The sequence below is a fragment of the Podarcis raffonei genome, chromosome 16 (assembly GCF_027172205.1).
Source record: "Podarcis raffonei isolate rPodRaf1 chromosome 16, rPodRaf1.pri, whole genome shotgun sequence".
NCBI classification, from domain to species: Eukaryota; Metazoa; Chordata; class Lepidosauria; order Squamata; family Lacertidae; genus Podarcis; species Podarcis raffonei.
In genome coordinates, this window is record NC_070617.1 from 220,409 (window position 1) to 245,069 (window position 24,661).

At 54.4% G+C, this 24,661-nt stretch overlaps 1 protein-coding gene and 1 long non-coding RNA gene across 4 annotated transcripts; one reads left to right on the forward strand and one right to left on the reverse strand.

Moving 5' to 3' along the window:
- The first annotated feature begins 835 nt into the window (after window positions 1-835).
- Window positions 836-18,549, forward strand: LOC128403651 (dnaJ homolog subfamily A member 1-like). Of its 3 annotated transcripts, XM_053368620.1 has the most exons (8): window positions 836-854; window positions 8,864-9,080; window positions 9,188-9,371; window positions 12,377-12,481; window positions 13,004-13,231; window positions 14,991-15,221; window positions 16,405-16,505; window positions 16,904-18,549. In XM_053368620.1, the coding sequence occupies exons 2-8, from the start codon at window positions 8,949-8,951 to the stop codon at window positions 17,117-17,119; spliced, it is 1,197 nt and encodes a 398-aa protein (XP_053224595.1). In that variant the 5' UTR covers window positions 836-854; window positions 8,864-8,948; the 3' UTR covers window positions 17,120-18,549. The 3 variants fall into 3 exon arrangements, with proteins under 3 accessions (XP_053224595.1, XP_053224594.1, XP_053224596.1); XM_053368619.1 differs by lacking the exon at window positions 836-854 and having other exon boundaries at window positions 8,796-9,080; XM_053368621.1 differs by lacking the exon at window positions 836-854 and having other exon boundaries at window positions 8,928-9,043.
- LOC128403658 (uncharacterized) lies at window positions 9,591-11,065 on the reverse strand. The gene is made up of 3 exons (XR_008327992.1): window positions 10,581-11,065; window positions 9,851-9,948; window positions 9,591-9,622 (listed from the first exon to the last, which is right to left on the reverse strand). It is a non-coding gene; the product is annotated as an uncharacterized LOC128403658 (long non-coding RNA).
- Window positions 18,550-24,661: the final 6,112 nt, after the last annotated feature.

Below are 24,661 nucleotides of genomic sequence, written 5' to 3' on the forward strand. Positions count from 1 at the left end.
CACCGGCCCCCCATTTCCCTGCAGCCACTGCAGCACTTTGCCCAGGGCAGCCCCCGAAAGGAGGGAAAGAGGATCCAGAGCTTGCCTCGCCTTGGCCCGGCCTCCTCCGCAGGGTTGCTGCTGCTGCTTTGGGGCTGGGGTTTGGGGCCCATCCAGGACTTGGGACTTCAACCCGCCTCTTTGATTTCATTTTTTGCTGGCCACCCGCCGGGACAGCCGCTCTCTCTGCTTTGACGTACATTATAAAATGCCACCAAGGCACTCCTTAAGATTCCGACATTGCAGGGGGTGGGACTGGATGACCCCCGGGGTCCCTTCCCAAAAGGAAATATTTACCAAAATAATAATAAGAAGAAAAATAAATACAATATATGTGTGTATTTGGGTTCTGGGTGCCAGTCTCCCTGGCAGCCCGGCCGCCTAGGCCTCCGCGCCGCCTGAGGCTGAGGCGCGTGCGCGGGAGAAAAGGGCGGGAGTTTCGGCGCTCCCCTCCCCCGCGCGCCCAACCGGCGACGAGTTCCCGCTCTTCTCGCTCAAAGCGAAGGTCGCCCGTTCAGTGGCCGCCGTGCGGCTGACGAGCGTGGAGCGCAGCCAATCCAGAGCCGCAGAGGAGGCCGGGCCGCTCTCGCCGCCGCCCAATCGCGGGGCTGGGAGGCGCGGCCTCTCCGGGCGCGAGTGAAGGAAAACAACAAAAGCCCGCCGAGTTTCTCGGCCTCTTTCTCAGGGGGAGGGGCGGGGCTTCCTCGGGAGGGCGGAGCCTTGACTGCGTCCGCCGGCCAATGGGCGCCGAGCGGGGCGGGGCGGCGCTTCCAGAGAGTTCCTCTCGAGGAAGGAAGCGGTCGGAGCGGCGGAGGGTGAGTGAGCCGGGGGGGGGGGCGGGGAGCTCCTCGGACGCCTGGGTCCTTTTCCCTCTTCTCCCACGCCACGCCCCCTCCTTCCCCGGACGCCTGGGTCCTCTGGTGTGGGGGGGGGGCGCTCCTCGGACGCCTGGGTTCCCCTCCTGCGCTCACCCAGCAGCCGCTGCTGTGAAAAACTCCCTTCTGAGGCCCTGGCTGGCTATGTTGACGTCTCTCTCTATTTATTGTGGTTCTTTATTTCGTAAAATGTACACATCGCTAGAGTGTAAAACAACAGCCCTCAAATCGGATCACAGAAATATAAATAAATCAAGAAAAATATACGATGGTACTTTAAAACATACGAAAAGTCAAAATATTAACACAGATTCTAAGGATCTGGTTGGACTTACCTAAACAAGAATGTATTTAGCATTTTTAAAAATGTATTTTTAAAGAGGGTTTTTTTGTTTCTGTTTTCTTTTTCTTTTTTACCTATGGGTTTTTATTGCTTTCGTTATTGTGTTCTTGCTGTTTAATCGTTGTGTAGTTTATTTTGCTGTGCCTTTTTAATTCTTGATTTCTTACTGTATAAGCCGCTTTTAAATATTTCGCTGGGGGAGGTTGAGGATTTAGGGGCAGAAACTCAGGCGAGGCTCTTGTGGTGGTGGCCCCTTGGAGGCTCCCACACTCAGGTGTGATTTTTCCGTCTTCATTAGAGGCGTTGAATAAACTTCCTTTATCACCTGATGAGAAACTAGGGCCCAGGAAATCTCCTGTAAATGCCATAATAAACTTTGTTCAGTCTTTAAGCTGGAGCTGCAAAAATCTTGCCTTGATTTCCGCTGCAACTTTGGCTACTTTTGAGCGAATCCTAGTTGGAGAGAGAAGGTCACACACAGAGAAAGCAAACAAGACGTCCTGTTGTTGTCCCTGGCTGATAAGAGTCTTCCTTTCCTCTCCCAGACTCCTCCTCACTGCCTCTGGAAGGGAGCCCAGCTGACCTCAGGGGGTCTTGCTCCCAGCTCAGTGCGCACAGGATTGCAGCCTGGGTCCTTCCTGGGGGAGTATTCTCAGTATAGGGCTAAGAGCCATGATGTTTCAGCAGCATATTTTTAAAATGACTTGTTGCAGATAAAGCTGAAGCAAAATAGGCTCTGCCCGTGGGCAGCGTACAACTTCCTGTCTCTGCTTTAATTGTGTTGTTCCTCCATGCATCTTTCTTGGGCTTGGACTAGATGACCCTTGGCTTCCCTTCCCATTCTATGAATCTGTTGCTTAACACTGTTAACGGAGAAATCTGAGGGCTCCTTGGACAAAAAACAAGGACACCAGCCAGGAATACCAGAGCAGCCAGTCGCCTTGGTCTTTACTGAAGACTGTTGCCACAGGACTCCCACCTGCCAGAAGGTGGAACAAGATGGAAGCTCCAAACAAAAGAGAACCCAAACTTTTATTCGCTGCTAATCCCCGTGTTACACCCCCCCCAACTACATCACTCATACATCATGAAAGGGGAGGTCTGGTGGCCGTAATCTGAGCATCCTGGACCCTGCCCCATGGTTCCCCTTGCCCTCCACCAAACACCCATCAAGTGGAACAAAAGAGATCTTTACATTTCCCTCTTTCCCAGCCCAGTTCATCCCACCCTTTTGTCTCCATCTGGGTTTGCTCTTTCTGGAATGGCTACCTGTCTGGCACTCAGGTATCAGGAGGTCAGGGATTATCACTCAGGCAGAGGGGCTGCTGAGGAGCTGAGCTCACAGGTCTAGATGAATTTCTGAAGTTTTCCCAGTGAGCCAGTACATAGATATAGTGGTACCTCGGGTTACATACGCTTCAGGTTACATACACTTCAGGTTACACACTCCGCTAACCCAGAAATAGTGCTTCAGGTTAAGAACTTTGCTTCAGGATAAGAACAGAAATCGGGCTCCGGAGGCGTGGCAGCAGCAGGAGGTCCCATTAGCTAAAGTGGTGCTTCAGGTTAAGAACAGTTTCAGGTTAAGAACGGACCTCCGGAACAAATTAAGTACTTAACCTGAGGTACCACTGTACATTTATCAGTGAATTGTTACATTTGGTATCGTGCAGCAGAGGCCCTTCGAATAGGCAGGAAGAAACTGATGAAGTGTTTTATGGGGACAAATCACAAAAGTCACAAAAGTGATTGTGCTGATTCTGGTAGTGGGCTGCATGTGCATGAGATCTGCTGGAGGGGCAACCCCCCCCCCAACCTATACATAAATTCCTGCAACAACACACTGTCACTCTTTTTACACCAGTTTTCCAAGGAAGATTCAGGTTCCTTTTCAGCCTTGACCCTCTCCATGGCAGGCCAAAAAAGACTGACCCCCAGATCCAAAGTCAGATGGGAGCAATGCTTCTGAATCCCAGTTGCTGGAAACCGCAGGAGGGAAGCGGCTCTTGTGCTCGGATCCTGCTTGCCGGTTTCCCACACAGCTGGTGGACATCCCAGGAAGCCGCATGTTGGAAGATTCAGGACAGATGAAAGGAAGCCCTTATTCACACAGCATGTAGTCACACTATGGAACTGGCTCCTGCAGGTGGCAGTGAGGACTACCAACTTGGAAGGCTTTGAAAGAGAATTATACAAATTCATGAGAGCAGGTATTTATGGCTACTAGCAGTGATGGCCATGGTCTGCCTTCTGAATAAGAGCTGCTGGGAGCTGCAGGAGTGGGGGGCGGTCCTACTTGTGGGGTTCCCACAATAAGCATCTGGTTGGCCACTCTGGTTAGCCCCCTCCCTTTGGTCTGATCCAGCAGCCAGGCTCTCCTTATGTCCTTAGGGAACCTCCAGTTCCAGAGGCAGTCTATCTTGGTTCCTAGATTCTTTGGACTATTTGGCCACTGAGAACAGGAGGCTGAACTAAATGGGTCATTGGCCTGATCCAGCAGGCTCTCTGAGTGCTCTTGTCTGCTTTGTGGCAGAGCATCTGAGAGCCTGGGGCTCAGTTCCTGCTGGCGTCTCCAGGTGGGGCTCTGAAAGCAGCCTTGGAAAGAGCCACTGCTGTTGCTGGGGTAGACAGTCCTGATCTGGGTGAACCAGCGGTCTGACTCAGTATAAGTCAGCTTCCTTATTTGTTGGGGTGCAGCTGAGGTGTCACTTGCCGGCCCTGATCCTGTTGCTTTAGGGTGCTGACTGAGCAAACAGGATGCAGCCTGGCTTAGAGGGGGAGGATTGTCCTGGGAGTCTTGCTCTCCTGCTTGCTCAGTCTGTCTCGACTTGAGCAAGAACTGAAGCTGACTGCACCAGATTGCAGCAGCTGATCGAAGTTCTGAGGAAATCTATTGCACCCTGCTCCTTTAAAAAATAGGGCAACCCAAGGCACATTTCCTAGAATTGTAGAAGAGTCAGGAGGGACCTTCAGAGCCATCTAGTCCAACCCAATGCAGGAATCATCTGGCAAGGGGCCACCCAGCAAGCAGCTGTGCAATGAAAAGCAACCACAGGCGTCCCTACCTGGGCCTCCTTCGCGCAGCCGTGCCGAGAGCTTGTTCCAGGGATGCAGGGAGGTGCTGCTGGCACCTCAGACGCTCACCCCGCAGCCACAGTCTCCACGTGCCGTGCTGGTCACGCTTGTGGGAGCCTGTGGTGGCGCCTGGGCTCTTTCTGGGTGCAGCTGCAAGCGCCCAGAGAACCTGTTTGGCTGGATGCCGGCCGGGGTAGGCCAAGGAGGGAAGGAGAGGAGTGGAAGTGGCAGCTCCACAGACCTGCCCCTAGAAAGCTGTTTCTGCACCCAGCCGCTGAGAGGCTCCTGGTCTGCTGAACGTGAGGCAGTGCCTTCCTCTTCAAATTTATTCAGAACCATGAGGACTGGAATCTTGCTTTATTTTCAAAGGGAGGACTCTAGCTGAGTGCAGTGTTAAAAATTAGCCAGGTGCATTTTGTCACGGGTCCAGTGGTGACCACATGGAGATCTCTGGATGTCAGGCTGGCGGTAGGGGAAAGCAAAATGTCACTTACAGAAGGATCTGAAATACTTTCCTTGAAGGTGGAATTTGTCTTTATTCTGGATTGCTTTATTTGATGCTTTAATGTGCTGTAAACCGCTTTGAGATTTGTTCTTCAAAATATAAAGCGGTATAGAAATAACAGCAACAATAATTAATTTCCTTGGGGGAAAAAGGCACACGACATTCCGTTCTGGCCTGAACCTGAACCCAGGTCTGAAACCCTGGAGAGCTGCTGCCAGTCCGGGTAGACGATACCAAGAGCAGCTTGGATGGATGGGGACACAGGAGGCGGCCTCATATTGAGCCAGGCCATTGGCCCATCTAGCTCAGGATTGCCTGCCCTGACTGGCAGCAGCGACTCTTCAGGGTTTCAGACCAGGATTCAGCCCTCCATGGAGATGCCGTTTGGAAGCTGAAGCTGCCTGGCTGCCTGCGACCTTTTCTTCCAACTGGAGGGTGGGTGGAGTTCAGATGTGGAGCGGATGCCCCGCTCTCCTGCCCAGTCCTTGGGTTTCCCCAGAGTGAGATAGCCTGGCCTCTTTTGGCCGAGAGTGCAAAGCTGTTCTGGTCAAGGCCAGGAGAGCTCTTCCCACGTTTCCTTTGAGGCCTGCTTTGAACCAGGCGCTGAACATGTAGAGAATTCCTTTGCACTTGGAATGTAAGAGCAGCCTGGCTGCTGCTGGATCAGGCCAAAGGGGGGCCCCTCTAGGCCAGCCTCCTGCTCTCATGGTGGCCGACCAGGTGCCCCTTATGGGAAACCTGCAAGCAGGGTCCAAGCGCAAGAGCAACTCTCCCAGCGCCTGGGATTCAGGAGCATGGCTGCCTCTCCGCTCTGGAGGCAGAGCATGGCCACGGGGACTAGCAGCCTTCCATAGCCCTCTCCTCCAACTTTCCAGCTTGGTGGCCCTGGCTGCCCCCTGCAGGAGGGAGTTCCACAGTTGAATTCTGTGCTGCATGCAGAAGTCCTCCTTTTTCTCTGTCCTTTATCCTCCAACATTCAGCTTCACTGGGAGCCCACCAGTTCTGGTGTCATGAGAGGGAGAAAACCTTTTCTCCAGACACAGGGCCGAGTTTGCCTCTGCCTGCTTTTCTCTCTCTGCTTCCTTCATGCCGTGCATAATCTTATAAACTTACAGCATGTCGTCTGTCCTGTCGGATTTGTTTTAGCTCATTCACGAGTGGAGCGTGGAAGTCGGACAGGGTGTTGTGTTTGGTTGAAAGGCTTTCAGGAACAAGGCTTTAAAGTGCTGAAGTTGAAAAGCTTTAAGGAACAAACAAATCCCTGTCTTGCGTTGGCTTTGTTGTGGGGCAGGATCAGACCCTGAAATCTGCCGTCCCAAAGCTTTTCCTTGCCGACTCCCCTGTGCGCTGCTTCCAGTGTGGGGCAACGTTTTTTGCCCACGGAGGAGCTTTTCTGCCCCTGAGCAGGAGCCTCAGGCCAGCCAGGTGGGGCAGCCCTGCACACCCAGCTTTGCCTGGGAGATCAAAGGCCCAGCGTGGCCTCTGTGCGCCTCAGAAGTGGCTCTCTGAGTTCTTGGTTTCTTGCTTGTTCAGGGTAATCTGGGAAGTCGTCCTGGGAAGAGGAGTTTTTCCCAGGCTCCCTCCCCGAGACTCCCCGTCTGGGATGCGGCTTGGCTTTTCTTGCTAAGCATTACATGTGGACTCCTGGCAGCCCTCCCACTCATAGGGTCATAGACTTGCAGCGTCGGAAGGGGTCCCATGGGGCATCTAGTCCAACCCCTGCATTTGCTCACCTGGAATCTCAGGAAGTTCCCTTAGACCGAATCATCAGTGGCTCTCCAGAGTTACGGAAGCAGGGCGCTCCCAGCCCTACTCAGAGGTGCCTGCTCTGCCCATTGAGCTGTGGTGCTCCTTCCCCAAACCTCACCCAGGCAGGCCAGGATAAGTGAATGGGCTTGCAGCCCTGTTCACGTATTTATTTAAGAGATTTCTTACCCGCCCTTCACTGTAAGGTCCCAGGACGGGTTGCAGTGACATAATCATTCTGCTAAAAACAAGAGAGGCAGGGCAGTTTGTGGAAAGAAATGCAAGGACTCTGAGCAAAAACAACAAAGCAGGAGGGCTGAGCCCCACACAGAAGTGCTGTCCCAGGGCCGGGTGCACAGGTGTGTCTGCCACCCATGGCGGGACCTGACTCACGGTGGTGCCAGACGCATCTCTGTGGGGTGAGAGGGTCACCACTTAGGGGCAGCAACAGAGAAGGCCCTCGACCATCATTCCCTCCACTTCTGCAGCTGACCGAATGGCCAAGAGGGCCCCCCAACTTACAGCGGGGCCCCAAGTGACTTGCCCAGTTTTCTGCCCTCCGGCAGGACCATACTAATCAGCCCCTGTTGCTTGGCACAAAAACCGCTTCCGTCTTCTTGAGTACCCTAGGAACCCAAGAAGAGCCTCCTGGATCAGGCCACCTCCCATCTATTCCAGCATCCTGTTCTCACAGTGGCTGAACAGTTCCACAAGCAGGATTCGAGAACAAGACCCCTCTCCCCGGTTGTGGTTTCCAGCAACTGGTGCTCAGAAGCCTTGCTGCCTCCGACAGTGGAGGCAGACCATAGCCATTGTGGCTAGTAGCCCCTGAGCCTGAAGCCCTGGAGAGCTGCTGCCAGCCAGGGCGGACATTACTCAGCTGAATGGACCAGTGCTTTGACTGGGTAACCTCCGTGTTGGATGATATCCAGCCCCTTCTTCTGTCTGCTGAGTTGACGTTTAGCATTCCTTCAACAGTGGAACAGCCTACTCTCCTCTTTTGGAGGCTTTTAAAATCGAGATTAATCAGGGATCCTTTAGCTGTGGTTCCTGCAGTGCAGCGGGGGTTGGACTAGATGACCCTTGGATGCCTCCCAGCTCTACAGCTCTATGCTTCCATCAGGGCTGGACAGCATCTGTGGCCATCCAGGACTTGTGGGAACAACACTGTCACAGCTGAGCCTGGGAGCTGGGAGTTGGGAGTCCAGCAGCCCCTGGAGGGGGCGGCACCCAAGTTTGCCAGAGGGCTTTGCAGAATGAGGCGCTTCTCCTCTTGCAAGCTGTGGCCGCTTGGCTCCTCTTGGGCAAGGCCTTCACAAGGGAGTTTTTCTGCTGTCTCAGTGCTGCCAAAAGAGCTGAGGGAAGCAGGGCACCCAGAGACCCTCCTCCAGCTGTTTGGAGGAGCTTTGGGCAGAGAAGAGGGGGCAGCCCCTTGGCCCTCCGGCAGCCCACATGAACTACAGTCCTCTGCCTGCGTGTGCTTCCAAGGGCTGGAGCGTGGCCCTTTGGGGCAGGCCCATCGTGATTTAAATTGATTTGATTTAAATCAGATCCACCCTGCTGATCTGGATGGGCCAGTGGTCTGATTCAGTCGCAGGTAGCATCCTCTGTTCCTAGATGGACCAATCGGTCTGACTCTGTCTGAGGAAGATGCCCTTGTTCCCAGATGAGGACTAGAACCTTATTTTATTTCCAGGGGAAGAGAGTGACAGGCGGCCCTGGCCAAAGTGTGCCACGGGCGGGCGGGGCCAGGCTGCTTCGTTAGCAAGTGGCAATTAAGGCCTTAAAGGAGGGCTTGGTGCGCTGGGTTGCGCAGCGGACGGAGAGGAAAGTAGGGCAGGGGAATCTTGCTTGGTCTGGGCTTTGTTTTTGGTGCTGCTGCTGCAGCTCCCGTCCCACGCCCTCCGGGGCTCAGGAGGCATTCACGCTCGCCCTGTGAGGCGGGCCAGGTAATCAGCACCTTTGGGATCTGACGCACTCAGCCCCGCCACGCCCTCCTGCTTCCTCCAACCGGTCCGTCCGCACAGGGAAGAGCGAGAGGAGGAGGAGGAGGCACTCTTAATTGGGAAGCCGCAGCAGCAGGGCATTGACAGCCCCACCTGCCTGACAGGTGTCTGTTTGGGGGAAGAAGGCCAGCGAGACTCTCTGGGAGCCAGCCCAGCCATTCAAGGGGCCCCTTCTCCTTTTACTGTCCTCTTGGACCTTTTGGCAGCCAGCATCCTGGGCCTTTCACAAGAGCTGCTTCTGTTTTCCTGAATGACCCCCAGGTCCTCTCTCTAGGGCAAAGGCTCTCTCTGGGCTTGGACGGGTGAGCCAGGGGGACTTGACGCTGCCGGACGCTGACCGCTGAACTGCCTCAAGGAAGATGGTGAAGGAAACCGGGTACTACGATGTGCTGGGGGTCAAGCCCTGCGCCACGATGGAGGAGATCAAGCGCGCTTACCGGCGCCTGGCGCTGAGGTACCACCCAGACAAGAACCCCAGTGAGGGGGACAGGGTAGGTGCCGGGGGCTGGGCTGGGCTGGGTGGGCTGGACTACATGACCCTTGGGGGTCCCTTCCGGCTCTCCCGTCCTCTGACTCGACACCATTTCTCCCTCCCCAGTTCAAGCAGATTTCCCAGGCCTATGAGGTGCTGTCAGACCCCCACAAGAGGTCGATGTACGACCGCGGGGGGGAGCGGGCCATGAAGGAAGGCGGCAGGGGCGGCTTCGGGCCCCCCATGGACATCTTTGACCTGTTTTTCGGAGGCGGGCCCCGCACCCACGGCCCCCGCGTGGAGAGGAGAGGTACTGGGGGCAAGGGGGGCTGGCCTGGCGGGGGGGGACTTTGCTTCCTCTGGGAGACAGGCTCTTGCTGAGAAGGCTGTACTTAGAGGAGCAGAGTCAGGCTCCATTGCCATTTATTTATTGAACCTTCCACTTTCCTGCTCAGGAAGTTCTCACCCAGACACCTTTATTGAGTTCTAAATTTATTTGCTATTCTTAAGCATTTTGAATAATCTTTGGTGTCGCCTTGAGACGGTTGTATAGAATGAATCCTGAAAATGGAAAAACAGAAATGAATCTTGTGTCCACCTGCCCTTTGGGAAGGCAGTTTGTGGTTCACGGGCCATAAGGGAGAAGTGGGGTGTGGGGACAGGGGCCCCACTGAGGGATGGCAGCAGCACCCTGAAACTTGGCTGCTTGGTAGTTCGGAGGGAGGGGAATCCTTCTAAGCCAGGCGTGGGGATCCACAAAGGCACGCTTCCCACCCCTTCACCACTGACCTGTTCCACATCGATATTTTAGTGTGGCAGCCCCTGCTCTGTGGAACTCCCTGCCTGTTGACGTCAGGCAGGCACCATCACTGCCTTTTTTATGGCACCTGCCAAAAACCCACATTTGTTTAGACAAACCTGCATCCAGACATGTAGAATGTTGGTGTATGCTTGTTTTTAGTTTATTCCTGATTTTAATTTTAAATGGTTGTTTTTGCTGATAAATTTTATTCCTTTCTTTGTAAACCTCCTGAGGCTTTTCTTTGTGTGCAGATTTTGTGAAATAGATGCAATGCCTGCCCGTGGGCCCCGCTAGCTGCTTGGGCTGGTGGCAGTTGGACTCCAACAACGTCTTGGAGTTCCGCAGATCCCCCATCCCTGGCCAAAAGAAATCCCTGAGAGCTGATGATCTGCGCTGGCCTTCCTGAGGTCCATTGACACGGATAGGCTCACTGAGGCCCATTGATTCCAAGGGTGCAACTGAGTTGGAGCCCTGCCATCACAGAGCAAGGAGGGATGTGTTGCTGTGCTTGTTTCAGAGTGAATTGTTGTTGTAATGGATGGATGTTTTTGCATGGTGCGCAGAATCAGGCCCCCCAGCCCAACCCCTTGCAGTGCAGGAATCACAACCATAGCTGTCAACGTTTCTCTTTTTTTAAGGGAAATTCCCTTATTCCAAATAGGATTCCTCGCAAGAAAAGGGGAAAGTTGACAGCTATGATCACAACTAAATACCCACGTGGCGTATGCTGCTGGAGAGAGGCTCTGAAAGATCTGAAAAGACGTTTAGGAACGCCTTTATATTATTACTAAATGTATTCCTATTCTGCCTGGGATTCAAGGCGGCTTCTGACATTTAACAACATCATTCTAGAATACAGAGTAATAAAGGCAAGCAATAGTTAGAACACAGATAGAACCCGTCATTAAGGTGCAGCGATTTGCCCAGCGGATCTTCATCGCCTGCCCCAAAGGCCTGTCTGGACAGGAAGGTCTCAGCCTCTGGCGGCAGGATAACAAAGAGGGAGCCAGTTTCGCTTCTCTCCAGAGGGAACTCCACAGTAGTCATAATGAGGATAAACACCAGTCCCTTGATTTCAGTGGGTCTCCTCTGAGTAGGCCTTGGTGTCTGGATGTAACCCGGAGGGTGGGGAGCTGTGCTGGTGCCCCCTTTAGACTGGCCGAGGCTGTCCTTCTGGTCCTCCTCTTCCTTCCAGGGTGAAGGGTGTGACTCTCCTCCCCCCCCCCCCCACATCCAAGCTCCCAGTAATTGCATCCTGTTCCCTTTAGATCTCTGAGAAGGCTTTGCCGGCTGCCTAATTGCCCTGAGTAACCCTCTCAGAAATGCCGACAGGGAGCTTTGCAGCTTCAGGACGGCTGCCATGTGGCCCTGGGGACTTCTCAGCAGCCTACAGGTGGGGGCAGTGGATGGGCAAAGAGGGGGTGATATCGCATATGCTCCTCTGCTGATCCGTACAGGCCCCTCTGTGAGAGCCAGACTTCCTGAGAGTGTCAGCCTTGGGCCTGGGGGGACCTGGGTTCAAATCCTCCCCATGAAGCGCTCACTGGGTGTGACCTTGGGATAGTCCCAGCCCTGGCCTCCCTCACAGGGTTGTTGCTGTGGGGATTAAATGAGATGGGGCAGAGCCATACTGTTATAATATTTATTTATATCCCACTGAGGGTGACTCAAGGCTGCTTGCAGCTAAAAGAGGAACAGCTAAAAGCATCGAGGGGTGGGAAGCAATAATTTAAAAAAAAACCAATTAAACATTTAGACATATAAATAAAATACCTGATCTGTTAAAACATACGGATCATTACAATAAAAGTATACAAGCCACCTGGAGCTCCTGGGAGCAAAAAGTGGGACAAACATGCCAATAAATGAATCAATCAGTCCTGGTGGAAATTCCCTGGAGGGTAGAACCCAAAGCAGTGGATTCAAATGACAAGCAAAGAGATTCCGCCTAATCACCAGGAAGAACTTTGTGAGAGTGCAAGCTGTTCCACAGTAGAAAGGACATTCTCAGAAGGTGGTGGACTCTTCTACCTTGCAGGTTTTAAAGCAGAGGTTAGGTGGCCACCTGTCAGTGATTCTTAAGTTTATTTACTTTATTTCATAAAATTTACACACCATTTGATTGTTAAAAGCCTTTGATTGTTAAGTGACTTAAAACAGTAAAATCAAGAAAAAAACTACCACCCTACTTTAAAACAGACAAAAGTTAAAATCCTGAAACAGAATAAAATTAACTCAACTTTCATTCTAGGAACAACTGTTTAGAAATTGGTGCCTGAGTTTTGAGTTTCCCTCCTCCCTCTCTGTCCCTTTTCCCTTGCGTGTCGTGGTGGGTTTTCTTTCCAAACAAGACTGTAAGCCTGCAAGGAGGAATGGTCTTGCTTTGATTGTATGTCAGCCACTCTGGGAGCCTTTGGGGATGAAGAGCAGGACGCAAAAGGCCCCAAGTAAACAAACGGTAGCTCCTTGGTGAACAGCAAGAGGTTTCTGATGCTTTGGCCTCCTTGTTTCAGGGAAGACGGCCGTCCACCAGCTGTCAGTGACCTTGGAGGACCTGTACAATGGCGCCACGCGGAAACTCTCCCTGCAGAAGTCCGTCATCTGCAAGAGCTGCAGCGGTGAGCGAGGAGGGGGCAGGAGTGTGTGGCAGGGGCTCCTTTGGGTGATGGAACTCCCTCCTGCAGGAGGTGGTGAGGACCGTCAACGTGGAGGGCTTTAAAAGAGGATTAGAAGACAGATTCATGGAAGAGGAGGGGGCTTTCAAGGGCTACTAGTCAGAGGCAGCAATGATTCTGAATCCCAGGGGCTGGGAACTGCAGGAAGGGAGAGTTGCTCTTGTGCTCGGGTCCTGCTTAGGAGTTTCCCATTAGGGCACCTGGTGGGGACGGGATGTTGCGTTAATTGGGTCCCCCTTGACTTCATCCGGCAGCCAGGCTCTTCTTAGAGTTTTGTAGAGCCTCCAGGTCCAGAGGCAGTCTATCTGGATTCCTAGCTTCTTAGCGCCATTTGGCTGCTGAGAAGAGGAGGCTGGACTAGAAGGGCCCCCTTGGGCCTGATCCAGCTGCGGGGCTCTCCTTCTTGAGACTGTCAGATCAGGGACGGTTTCCTCCCACGCCAAGCCGTTTCTGTTTCCTTCCCAGGCCGTGGAAGCAGGGAGGGGCTGGACACGCGGTGCCCCAAGTGCCATGGCTCTGGCGTGGAGGTCATCGTCCACCAGCTGGGGCCCAACATGGTCCACCACATCCAGACGATGTGCTCGCAGTGCAAGGGCCAGGGGGAGTGGCTGAGGGCGCTGGACCGCTGCCTGGCCTGCAACGGCAGGAAGGTCATCCGAGAAAAGAAGATCCTCAACGTCCACCTGGACAAAGGTGAGCGAGCCCCACAAGGTCTTCTCCACAGGGCTGGCAGGAGCGAGGCAGGGGGGGAGCCTGTCCGCCCAGCAGTGGCACCGAGGGGCAAATTGGGGGGTCAGCTTGTTCCTTGGGGTTTGTTGTATCTCTCTTGATGCCAGGAAGTGAGAAGGTGGCCTGCACTTTTGGGGATTGTGTATTGTCTGCCAGGATGGAAAGGGAGCAGAATTAATAGGGTCTAAAGAGATTTGGTTACAAGAAAAACCCGCTTTCCTTTTTTAAGCAGAAAACGGAGCCACATTTGGCCCATCAGAAAAGCGAGGCCTCCCAATCTTTGTTTGTTTGTTGGGTTTCTATCACACCTTTCCTCCAAGGAGCTCCAGGTGGCAGACACAGGTCTCCCTCTCCTCAGTTAAGCCCCACAACAGCCCTGCAAGGCAGGCTAGGCTGGGAGCAGGTGACTGGCCCAAAGGCAGCCCGTGGAAGCTTTGTGGCCGGGTCAGGATTCGAACCCTAATCTCTGCCAGGTCCTGGTCCAACCTCTAGTCACTGGGCCACCACTTTTTCTCTCAAAATGGCTTCACCAACCAAAACGTCACAAAACTGCAGCAAGCTTCTGAAGTTTTTTTTTTTTAATGATGTTTTAATTGAATTTTGTTCTCCAGAACTCTTTGTCAGGCAGAATTAGGGGGTGGGGAGGGAAGAACCTAAGAGCTCATAGAAGGACAGAGAGCAGGCTGGATTTTTGTGTAGGCTTGGCTCCACGGAGGGGGCGGGTGGCCGGCTGAATCAGTCCCTCCCAAGGCCTGCAGAAGCCTGGGATGAAGTCTCCATCTGGTCACACCCACGCCTGGCAGAAAACCATCTCTGAGAAATGGAAGACTGACTTGTCACCCAGCCCTGAAATGCCGTTGAGAGAGCGGCCTCAAAAGCACACTTGAGCGGGGAAGCTGCAGTTGTCTTTTCATTCATGGGAAGAGGCCTGTTTTATGAGATGCCATCCACATCTCAATTTATCAAGGCTCCCAGCCTTGATAAAACGCAAACCCAAGCCCCAATTATTTATTGATTTTTTAAATAAGTCTGGCATACCTTCACCCAGAGATCATAGGGTGGTTTACATCATAGAAACAGAAAATGCATAACATAAAAATTAAAGAATATCTTCCTACCAGCACTTTCAAAAGGCCATATAGGGTTTAATCAGCTGAAGACCTGGTTGAAGAGGAACTTTTTCACTTGGGGCCTAAAGGTTTATAAGGAAGTTGCCAGGGGAGTCTCCCTGGGGAGAGCATCCCACAAATGGGGAGCCACTGCAGAAAAGGCCCTGTTCTCGTTTTGCTGCCCTCCAGACTTCTCATGGAGGAGGCACACAGAGAAGGGCCTCAGAAAACAATTGCAGGGTCCAGGCTGTTTCATATGGGAAGAGACGATCCCTGAGGTATTGCAGTCCTGAGCCATTTAAGGCTTTATACATCAAAACCAGCACTTTGAATTGGGCCTGGAAACTAATTAGCAGCTAGTGCAGCCGGGCCAGGATTGGCGTTATATGCTCAAACCACCTTGCCTCTGTGAGCAACTTGGCCACTGAATTCTGCACCAAGTTCACAGTACAGTGTAAAAGCACGTAAAATGTCCTAATCATTTTAAGTGTCTGTTTTGTAACAATGCCAAGAGCCCAGCAAGCCAGCGCAGAAGGAGACTGAGAGATAGAAGGCAGCCGGGTCAGCGGTGGTGGTTTTCTGGCATCCATGCAGCTCTCTCCTCCCTCCTGCAGGGATGGCCGACCGGCAGAAGATCACTTTCCACCAGGAAGGCGACCAGATGCCCGGCTTTGAGCCTGGCGACGTGGTCATCGTCCTGGACCAGAAGATGCACCCCATCTTCCAGCGCCAGGGCAGCGACCTCATCATCAAGAGAGAGGTGAGCCTGGTGGACGCCCTGTGCGGCTGCCGGCAGATCATCCACACCCTGGACAACAGGAAGCTGCTGGTCTCCTCGCGGCCAGGTGAGCGCAGGCGGGAAGAGGGGATCTGGGCCTGTGGGGGAGAAGGAGCCACGTTTGCCCATGCGAGTGAAATGGAGAAATGGCCCTTTGCTTTAAGCAGGGCCTGAAGTGCTGGGAGGGGGCTTCTGAGTCACAAAGAGGCTGCCAGGCTTTAGGAGGGAGGTGTTTGGCATCTGCCTGCCAAGCCTGTGGACTTTCCTGCCCTGGCCTTGGCCCTCTGCATGCGCCCAAGTGAGGCTCTGAGAGGTGGAGAAGTTGGTGTCTGGCTCTTCCTCCAGGCCTGGGAACATCAGAAAGGAGGAGGAGGAGGAGGAGCCTGCTGGATCCCACCTGGTCCAGCATCCTGTTTGCACAGTAGCTGACCAGATGCCCATTATGGGAAAGCCCTGGAGCAGGACCTGAGCACAAGGGCTCTCTCTCCCCTCCTGCCATTTCCAGCAGCTGCTTTCCAGAAGCAGGGCTGCCTCTGACTCCTGGCTAGGAGCCATCAGGGGCCCTCTCCTCCTCTGTGAATTTCTCCCATCCTCTTTTAAAGCCATCCAGGTTGGTGGCCGTTGCTGCCTCCTGTGGCAGGGAGTTCCAGAGTCACGTGAAGTGTAGTAATTATACTTGTCAGAGTAGTCCCGAAGTTGCTCCGGGTCGTTTGGCCCTTTTTAATAGTTCTCTTTTTCTCTCCTAGAAAAGACTGCGCAAGATAGAGTTTAAAAATAACATGACTTTTACTTGGTATGCTGAAACATATTTACATGAATTGTGTGTGTGTGTGAATGTGGCTAATATTTACAGACTGATTCTGAGGCACAGAGCAGCGTAACACAACACCTGCTGCTCTCACAGTTAAAGCTCCCTCTCTCGACAGACAGTTGATGGTGAACGTCACAGAAAACACTTTGGCCTGTGGTTGTGGCATCAAGGGATTCTGTGCTAATCCCCAATGTCCACCTTCAATGGACAGCCGCCACTTCCAGTGTCATGAGAGATGGAGGAAGAGGGAGGAAACCTTTACTTCTGTCCACAAATGTGTATTTCCCTCCTGCCCCCTCTTCTTCGCCTTTCCTGTGAATGAAGAACCCCCAGGGGCAGCAGCAGACTTCCTGCTTGGGGGAGCCTCTCCACCCCCTTGGCCGTTTAGGAGGCCCTTTCCTGCCCCTTTCCCCAACTCTGCCCTCTCTGTGCCCCTCAGGGACCATCATCAAGCCTGGGGAGGCCAAGTGCATCCCCAACGAAGGGATGCCCATCTACCGAAATCCAACGCAGAGGGGGAAGCTGATCATTCAGTTCCAGGTACTGGGGGGGGCAGGGGGCATTCAGGCTTAATCCAGAGCGAGAGGGACAGGGAGCTGGGAGGGGGGGCTTGCTGCAAACCAGTCATCCACCATTCTTAATAGAATTGTAGTTGGGGTGGATCTATTCCAGTCCCTTTGCAACGCAGGGATCTTGTGCCCAACGTGGGGCTCAAACCCACAACCTTCAGATTAAGAGTCTCATGCTCTTCCCAGCTTATCGTTCCATATCCTCTAAGGGAAAGACTGGGGAGGCGGATTCCCTGGAAAGGTGGTGGGCCCTCTTTCGTTGGAGATTTTTAAGCAGAGGTCTGTCAGGGATGCCTTGGCTGAGATTCCTGCACCCCTTGGGGTCCCTTCCAGCTCTGCCGTTCCCTGATTCCCCCCTCTCTTGCCCAGGTGAAGTTCCCGGACCCCGGCTGGCTGCCCCCTCACCAGCTGCGCCAGCTGCAGTCCTTCTTCCCTCCCCGCGAAGAGGTGATGGCCACAGAAGACACCGAGGAGGTGGAGCTGCGGGAGCTCTTCACGCAGCCCCACTTCCAGGAGAGGGGCTTCCACCACGAGGACGACTTTGAGGACCCCATGCGCCACAACGTCCAGTGCCACACGTCGTAGCGCCGCAAACTGAGCCCCGCGGGGCCTTGGGGGGGCTGGCAAGAGGCCTGGAGGAGCCCCCGTCACAGCGCCTGCCAGCCAGGGACAGGCCAGCCCCACTCCTGCCCCTCCCTTTCCCTGCTGGATGTGCCTTCAGCCTGAGTTGAGGGGGGGGCCTCGGGACCCCTCCTGGCAAAGGGCCCCTCCCTGGCCTCCGGCGCCATGGACTTCGCCATCATTCCTGACCCCGTTGCCTTGTTTCCCCCGTTCCGGAAGGGGCAAACTCTGGACAGTTTTTCAAAGCGGTTGGTGAGCCCCAGAGCTCTCCAGGAGCCCCTGGGGGTGTGGGGTGGTAGAGTAGCCTGGGGGTGGGGGTCTTTCCTGGGGTGCTGGGCTAGGAGGCCAGAAATATCTGCTGTTTCCCCCCGGTTGGTGCAGCCACATAACTCCCTCCCTTCCAGGGCACCTGGAATTCAGAATCCCAGAGGGAAGGATGGCCTGCCGTCACGCCTGACTGCGTCTGTTTGCCTCCTTGGCAGATTTCTTTTGGTGCTGGGCCTTGGTGCGTAGAATGAGGGGCATCCTCAGTGGGGGGGGGCAGCAGGCCTTGTGGGTGACTCTGGGAAGCGGTTGGGGGCAAACTGTGCCCAGTCTCCTTTGCTTTCTGAACCTGTTTGGAGACACCATTTGCACCCTTCTCTGGGGGTTTGGCGCTCCGTTTTCATCGCAGGGCTGGGCTTCCTTGAAGGTGGCGGGGTCCCACTCTGGCCACTTCTGGGCCCTCCAAACAGTCATGCCCTCCTCCTTCATGCCGTCCTGCAGAGGGTTGGCACCTCCCTGCCCAGTCACCAAACGGAAGCAGTGAGGGTCAGTTTGGCAGTGGCCGAACCCCACATCCCCCCTGGGCTGGGACTCCTGACTGAGGCAGCTCCAGCCCCCAAACCTTGCCCCCCACTCTGGCTCCTGGACTGGCTGGAGCGGACCCCCCTTTTGGGGAGAAACGACTATTCCCCCTGGGATAATTTTGTGGGTTTCCTTACTCCGAATAACGTGTGTGTAATTTCAAGCCCCCGAAAGGTCTCAGGATGGCAGCTCATCCTGAGAGGCAAGAGACTCCATTTTACAGGCGGGTAACTGAGGCTGGGGAGAAAAGGCTCATGGGAAGTCTCTGCAGAAGGATTAGGCTGCATGTATGTGAGGGGAAAGGCGGGTTTGGGGGTCTGTGCCCCCATGATGGGAAGAGGCTGGGGGCAGGGGGTGGGGGTCATGCAGGGCTTCTGGAATATCTCGCTGAATGGTGAAGGAAAGAGCGTAGGTTGGGTACTGAGGGTCTAAATCCGTAGGCAAGCAGCTCATCAGGAAATCGGAACTACCTGAAAACAAGTTAGGTCTGTATCTCAGTCTTTCTTTCTGTGTCCTGTCGTAGAATAAAGAGGCAAGATGGATATTCACAGCGTGGTGAGTGAGGAGTTTCAGGAAGCCTGGTTTGGCCCAGCCGGGCAGGGGGATCCCACCCCAAAAAAACTGGGACAGGGCAGCTCTGAAGGGACAGTTTTCGTCAGCAGGGGATGAAAAGCTTTATGTTCTCCCTCTGCCTGCATTGAAGAGGGTTGGACTGGATGACCCTTGGGGTTCCCTCCAACTCTACAATTCTGTGATTCTTCTCCCCCACCTTGGTTCTCCTAACTCTCGGACCTCCCACCGCTCACTTTCGGTCTTATTTTTAAGCACGTTAATTGAAAAAGGGCTCCTGGCTGTGCTCTGCTGTCAGAGCTGGAGGCAGCGATGCTTCTCAAGAACTCCAGTTTATGGGAACCACAGAAGGGCACAGGTCCTGCTTGCAGAGTTTGAGGGTGCTGGACTAGATCCAGGAGGGCTCTCACATTCTTGTGCTCCCTTTCCCAGGGAAAAGCTGTGTGGCAGCAGATGCCAGGAGAAGCCATATGGCCAGAGGCATGGCTTGCCTGGCCCCCTAATCCTTGGGGTGGGGCTTGCCCCATGCAATAGCAGTGAGGTCTCAAGTGCTGTGGGGCTTCTAGGGAGCAGAGAGAGGCCTCAAAGAGCAGGGAACCAGACATCTCTGGGGATGCAGGACAGCCTCGGAAAATGGAGTCCTGCTCAGAAAAAGTGGGAAGCCCAAAGGCAGCTAGGTATTTCCAGGGGGAGAGGGGACCCCAGAGAAGCCCAGCGACCCACGCCTGCCTGCCTGCGATGGCCCTGCAGTGCCAGCCGTGGCCTCCAGAGGACAGTGTTGGCTCAGCAAAGATCCTGGTTCGCTTGCAGGTGCTTTGGGAAGGAAGAGGCTGCTGGGCCAGGAATAGTCCGGCTTTGCTTCTGCTCCAGGGAAGATGTTGTTGTTGTTTAGTCGTTTAGTTGTGTCCGACTCTTCGTGACCCCATGGACCAGAGAACACCAGGCACCTCTGTCCTCCACTGTCTCCCGCAGTTTGGTCAAACTCATGCTGGTAACCTCGAAAACACTATCCAAACATCTCGTCCTCTGTCGCCCCCTTCTCCTTGTGCCCTCCATCTTTCCCAACATCAGGGTCTTCTCCAGGGAGTCTTCTCATGAGGTGGCCAAAGTACTGGAGCCTCAGCTTCACAATCTGTCCTTCCAGTGAGCACTCAGGGCTGATTTCCTTCAGAATGGAGAGGTTGGATCTTCTTGCAGTCCATGGGACTCTCAAGAGTCTCCTCCAGCACCATAATTCAAAAGCATCAATTCTTCGGCGATCAGCCTTCTTTATGGTCCAGCTCTCACTTCCATACATCACTACTGGGAAAACCAGAGCTTTAACTATACGGACCTTTGTTGGCAAGGTGATTTCTCTACTTCTCAAGATGCTGTCTAGGCCTGTCATTGCCCTTCTCCCAAGAAGCAGGCGTCTTTTAATTTCGTGACTGCTGTCACCATCTGCAGTGATCATGGAGCCCAAGAAGTAAAATCTCTCACTGCCTCCATTTCTTCCCCTTCTATTTGCCAGAGGGTGATGGGACCAGTGGCCATGATCTTTGTTTTTTTGATGTTGAGCTTCAGACCATATTTTGCGCTCTCCTCTTTCACCCTCATTAAAAGGTTCTTTAATTCCTCCTCACTTTCTGCCATCAAGGTTGTGTCATCTGCATATCTGAGGTTGTTGATATTTCTTCCGGCAATCTTAATTCCGGCTTGGGATTCATCCAGCCCAGCCTTTCGCATGATGAATTCTGCATATAAGTTAAATAAGCAGGGAGACAATATACAGCCAGGGAAGGTAGAGGCGGCTTTTCTGCTACCCCAGAGGAGATGATGGCAACCAATGGGTTCCATTGACCAGAAAGGCTGTTCTGACTGAACCCTAGGCAGGGTTTTCTGAGAGCAGGAGCTGTGCTCCCCCTCAAGGTGGTAGTCTCCTTCCTCGGAGGCCTTTAAAAGATGCTTCAGCTGCATTTCCTGCATTGCAGGGGGTTGAGCTGGATGACCCTTGGGGGGCCCTCCCAACTCCTATGGTTCTCCAACCTGGTGCCCTCTGGGAGTTGCTGGGCTGCGGCTGGTCAGGGGGGGTGGCAGCATCCGGAGGGCACCGGGATGGAGAAGGCCGCTTTGCCTGCATTTGCATTCTAGAACATGGGTTGGGGGGCAGAGAGGGGCAAAGCGGGGGGGGGGGGCTTTTCTTGGGAACTGTCTGAGCTGCTAATTCTCTGGCTGGCCAGCAGGAAGGAGCCCATTTGCACTTGGGGGGGGGAGGGCGAGGTGGAAGGCAGTTGTTTCTGGTCTGAGCCCCGAGGCAGGGCAGGGCGAGGCTCTGGGGGCAAGCGGGTTTATCCCTTCCTCCAGCAGCTTACAGCTATTCCGGGTCTAAATACCCAGCAGCAGACCGCGGGGGGGCGCATGTTTCGAAACATCTTGGCTGGCCTGCGCTTGCGCCAGAGCGCCTCTTGCTGGCGAGGAACTCTTTGCATGCGCAGAGGCGAATTGTTACCAGATGGAGAGGAGTTGGCGCCCCCTTGCAGCAAAACGGCAGCGGGCCCGCCACGCCCTCGGAGCCGAGGACAGAAAAGTCTCTGCGAGGGGGGCGCGTTTCAGTCCCATCCCCTTCACGGACTCTGCAGCCCATTGGAGAAAAGCGGTGAGCCCTTGAATTGCAGGAAGATGAAGATATCTATCTATCTATATTAATCCCGCCGTCTTCGTGGATGGGCTTACCAATGCCAAGAATTCTGTGTTATCAACCACCCCTGGACTCTGCCCCCCTCCCCCCAGTAAATTGTCGCTGCTACTAAGGCAACGGCCACTTTTTTGTTCTGTCTCCCCCGTTTCCTTTCCTTCTCACCTGTTCTCCCCCTGCTCCGCCGGTGACGAAGAAGGTTGCATTGCAGGGGGTTGAGCTAGATGACCCCGGTGTCCCAATGTCTTCCGTGAACTCCCACGGAGAGACTGAGGCCGCGGCAGCTCCTTTCACAATAAACGGCGTCGCCTTCAAGGTGCCACAGGACTCTTTGCTGCTGCTGCTGCTGCTACGCGCAGGTGGGGGGGAGGTCGGGGGTCGGGTCTGTGATCCTCGCCAAGTGATGGCAAGCGGCGGCCGGGAGGGGAGAGGGGTTAACAAGCGGAGACGCCCCGCAGGTAACCCGGGACAAGCCTGGGCCAGCAGCCCTGTTCCGAGAAGCGCGGGAGCGGGGACCCCCGGCCTGGGGCTGCCGGGGGCATCGGCATCGGGGTGGGGAGAGGAGAGGAGGGAGAAGCCGCAGCTGCACCAGGGGAACTTCGGGCTGCTCAGCCGCCGGCCAGCTTCCCCGGCCCGTCGTGGCTTCCGCGGGCGGCTGTCATTTCGCATCGGGGCCGCTTGGGAAGAGGACGCTGCGGTCTCCTCATTCGGGCATCATCGGAAGGTCGGGCAGCCTCGCGAGGGCCCGACTACGTGCCTCCAGGGAGCCCACGATCCCGCGGGCACCACGTTGGAGACCCCGGACAGGCGGAAGATCGGTGGGCCTGCGCAAAGGAAAGCAGCAACCTGCCTCTTTCATGCCCTTCCGGCACTCCTCCCCCCCGACAATGTATTTGGGGGGGGCATGGAAAGGTTTCAAGCAGGGACCTCGGAAGAACAAAGGCAGCCCCCTTAATTTGGGGGGCACACCTGAATGCCTCTTGCTGCCTCCCTCCCTGACAGGCCATCCATCTCTTTCAGAAGTGGGGGGCGGCCGGGGGTCGCAGCTGCTCTGCCTCGCAGCCCCCGAGTCAGGGGCGAGGAGGGGACGAGCTGGGTATTCAGAGCCCGGGCGACCCTCTTCGGTGGCCTCTGACCTGCCCGGGCGCCTGAATGGGGCGGGGGGGGGTTGGCATTCCCACCGCCCTGAGACAAAAGAGGGGCTGAGGGAGGTCGCTCTTTGTCTTGGGGGATGAAAGGGCGCCCGGGGGGGGGGCTTGCCGAGACCCTCGCTTTCTCTGCCGGCCTGGACTTGCTCAAAGGAGACAGGAAAAGAGAATGATTATTTGGAGGGGCGGGTTGGGAAACGTTTTCTCCTGCGCCCCGTCTGCGCCATCCCTTTAAAGACGCTCTGGTCCCACTTGGCATGGCTCCGCTGCCCCCCACCCACCCCTGATTTTGGGGAACTGTAGTTCAGGGCGCTTAGAGCTGAGATTCCTCCGTTGCGCAAGACTGAGCTACAACTCCTAGCGTTCCCTAGGACCAGGGTCTGGTTTATAAACTGCTCTGGGAATTGTAGTGGCAGGAGGAACAGGGTTCTCCTAGGGCTTCTCAACAGCACGAACTACAACTCCCGGGACTCTTCAGGTCTTGCCCTGACTGCTTTGAAGCAGTATGAAGCCGGCTTTTTGACGGTGTGACCCACTCTTGGACTGTCCGCTGGAGCCTTTCTTCACGTGCTGGGGAGGTCTCCCCATCAAAAGAGGGTCAAACCCATTCCTTGCTGGGGGGCGGCGGCTCTGGCTGTGTGTGTCAGGCGCCCCTCTCCCTGCCCTGACCTTGCATTAAGCAAAGCTAGCGGCCCATCCATCTCCCTATTCTCGGCTGCCACAGTGGCCTCTGGGTGCCCCCTGAGCCCAAAGCACTTTTTCAGGTGGAAATGTACCGAGAAAGAGCGGGCAGGCAAGCAGCCCCCCCACTTGTACCTCTGCAAAGGCCATGAGGGGGGTGGGGGAGAAACAGGACATGGGAGAAAGCGGAATATTCTCTTGCACACACACACAGAAAGGGAATCTGCTGCCTGAAATTAACCTGTCCGACATATTTTACTTCTCAGAGTTTCAATGCACAGGTAAATCCCGGAAAATTCCTAGGTAGAAGCAAAGAATCCAAGCCGGTTAAGCAGGAAATTGTTCTTCATTAGATTGACAAAAGGCTTGATTATTTCGGGGTGAGGTTGTTTGTTTTGGGTCACTTAACCTTGAGAATGGGGGTGTGTGTCTATGGCAGATCAGAGATAAAAAAATAAATCACATAAGAAGAGACCCTCTGCTGGATTAGGCCAAAGGGGCTCCTCTTCTCTCAGTGTTCACATATACCTAGGATAGACTGCCTCTGGACCTGGAGGCTCCACAAGAGCGCCAGAAGAACCTGGCTGCTGCTAGATCAGGCCAAAGGGGACCAGCAGGTCCAACCGCCTCTTTTCACAGTGAGCAACCAGACACCACAAGCGGACTCTGATCCCAGCAGCAGCAGCAAGACTCTCCCAGTCTGGGACTCAGAAGCATCACTGCCTCCCAGTTTGGGCAGAACACAGACACCCTGGCTAGTAGCCCCTGGAGAACATGCAGGGCTCAGAAATGCCACTAGCAGATTTGTTTCAAAAACGAGGGTCTCTCTTCCCAACACTTTCTGAGTGAAACATGCCAGAGGTCTGACTCTTTCCTGGATTTTGAGGGTGCAGCTGAACCATTTATGTGCATGGCCTTTTTTGTGTGTGTGGGGGGGGACATCTTTGGAAGCAAAAGATCAAGAGGAAGAAAAAAGGGCAAGGCAGACAAAAATGTAGACACTTTTTTAATGAGACATTTATTAGGAAGGAAGCAAACATCAAAGAGGTGGCTTTGAACAGGAGACCCAGTGCTCACACAGGGAGTGGGGTGGGGGTGGGGTTTGTTTTGGGGGAGGGAGGAAGTGGTTATATCCTTTTTCTTCTTCTTTTGTTAGTACAAGGGTAGCAAATAAATACTTTTAAAAAATCCTAGCAATTAACACAGAAGGTCCAGAGGTAAGAAGGCATCTCAATTTGGTGGGTGACACTCAGCTAAATTACACCTTTGACGCTAACGAGATCCGGTGGCCCAGAGGGGCAGGGCTGGCCTTCAAGATGCCCAGCGTGAAATGAAATGGAAACCTGGACAGCCTGTTTGGTTTTAGTTCCCTTTCCCGAGATGCTGAGCAAGAGGGGGCTCAGAATGCAGGGGTTGCGTCAGGGGGCCCAGGAAAATGGCAGCCTGGCATAACAGAAGAGCAGAGGTGGAGGGGGCTCTGAGGGTCATCCAGTCCAGCCCCCAGCAATGCAGGGATTTCCTTGGGAGGTGCAGGGGTGGGGAGACCGGGCTGTGCCCCCCTCATCCCGTCTAGCGCCCACAAGAGGG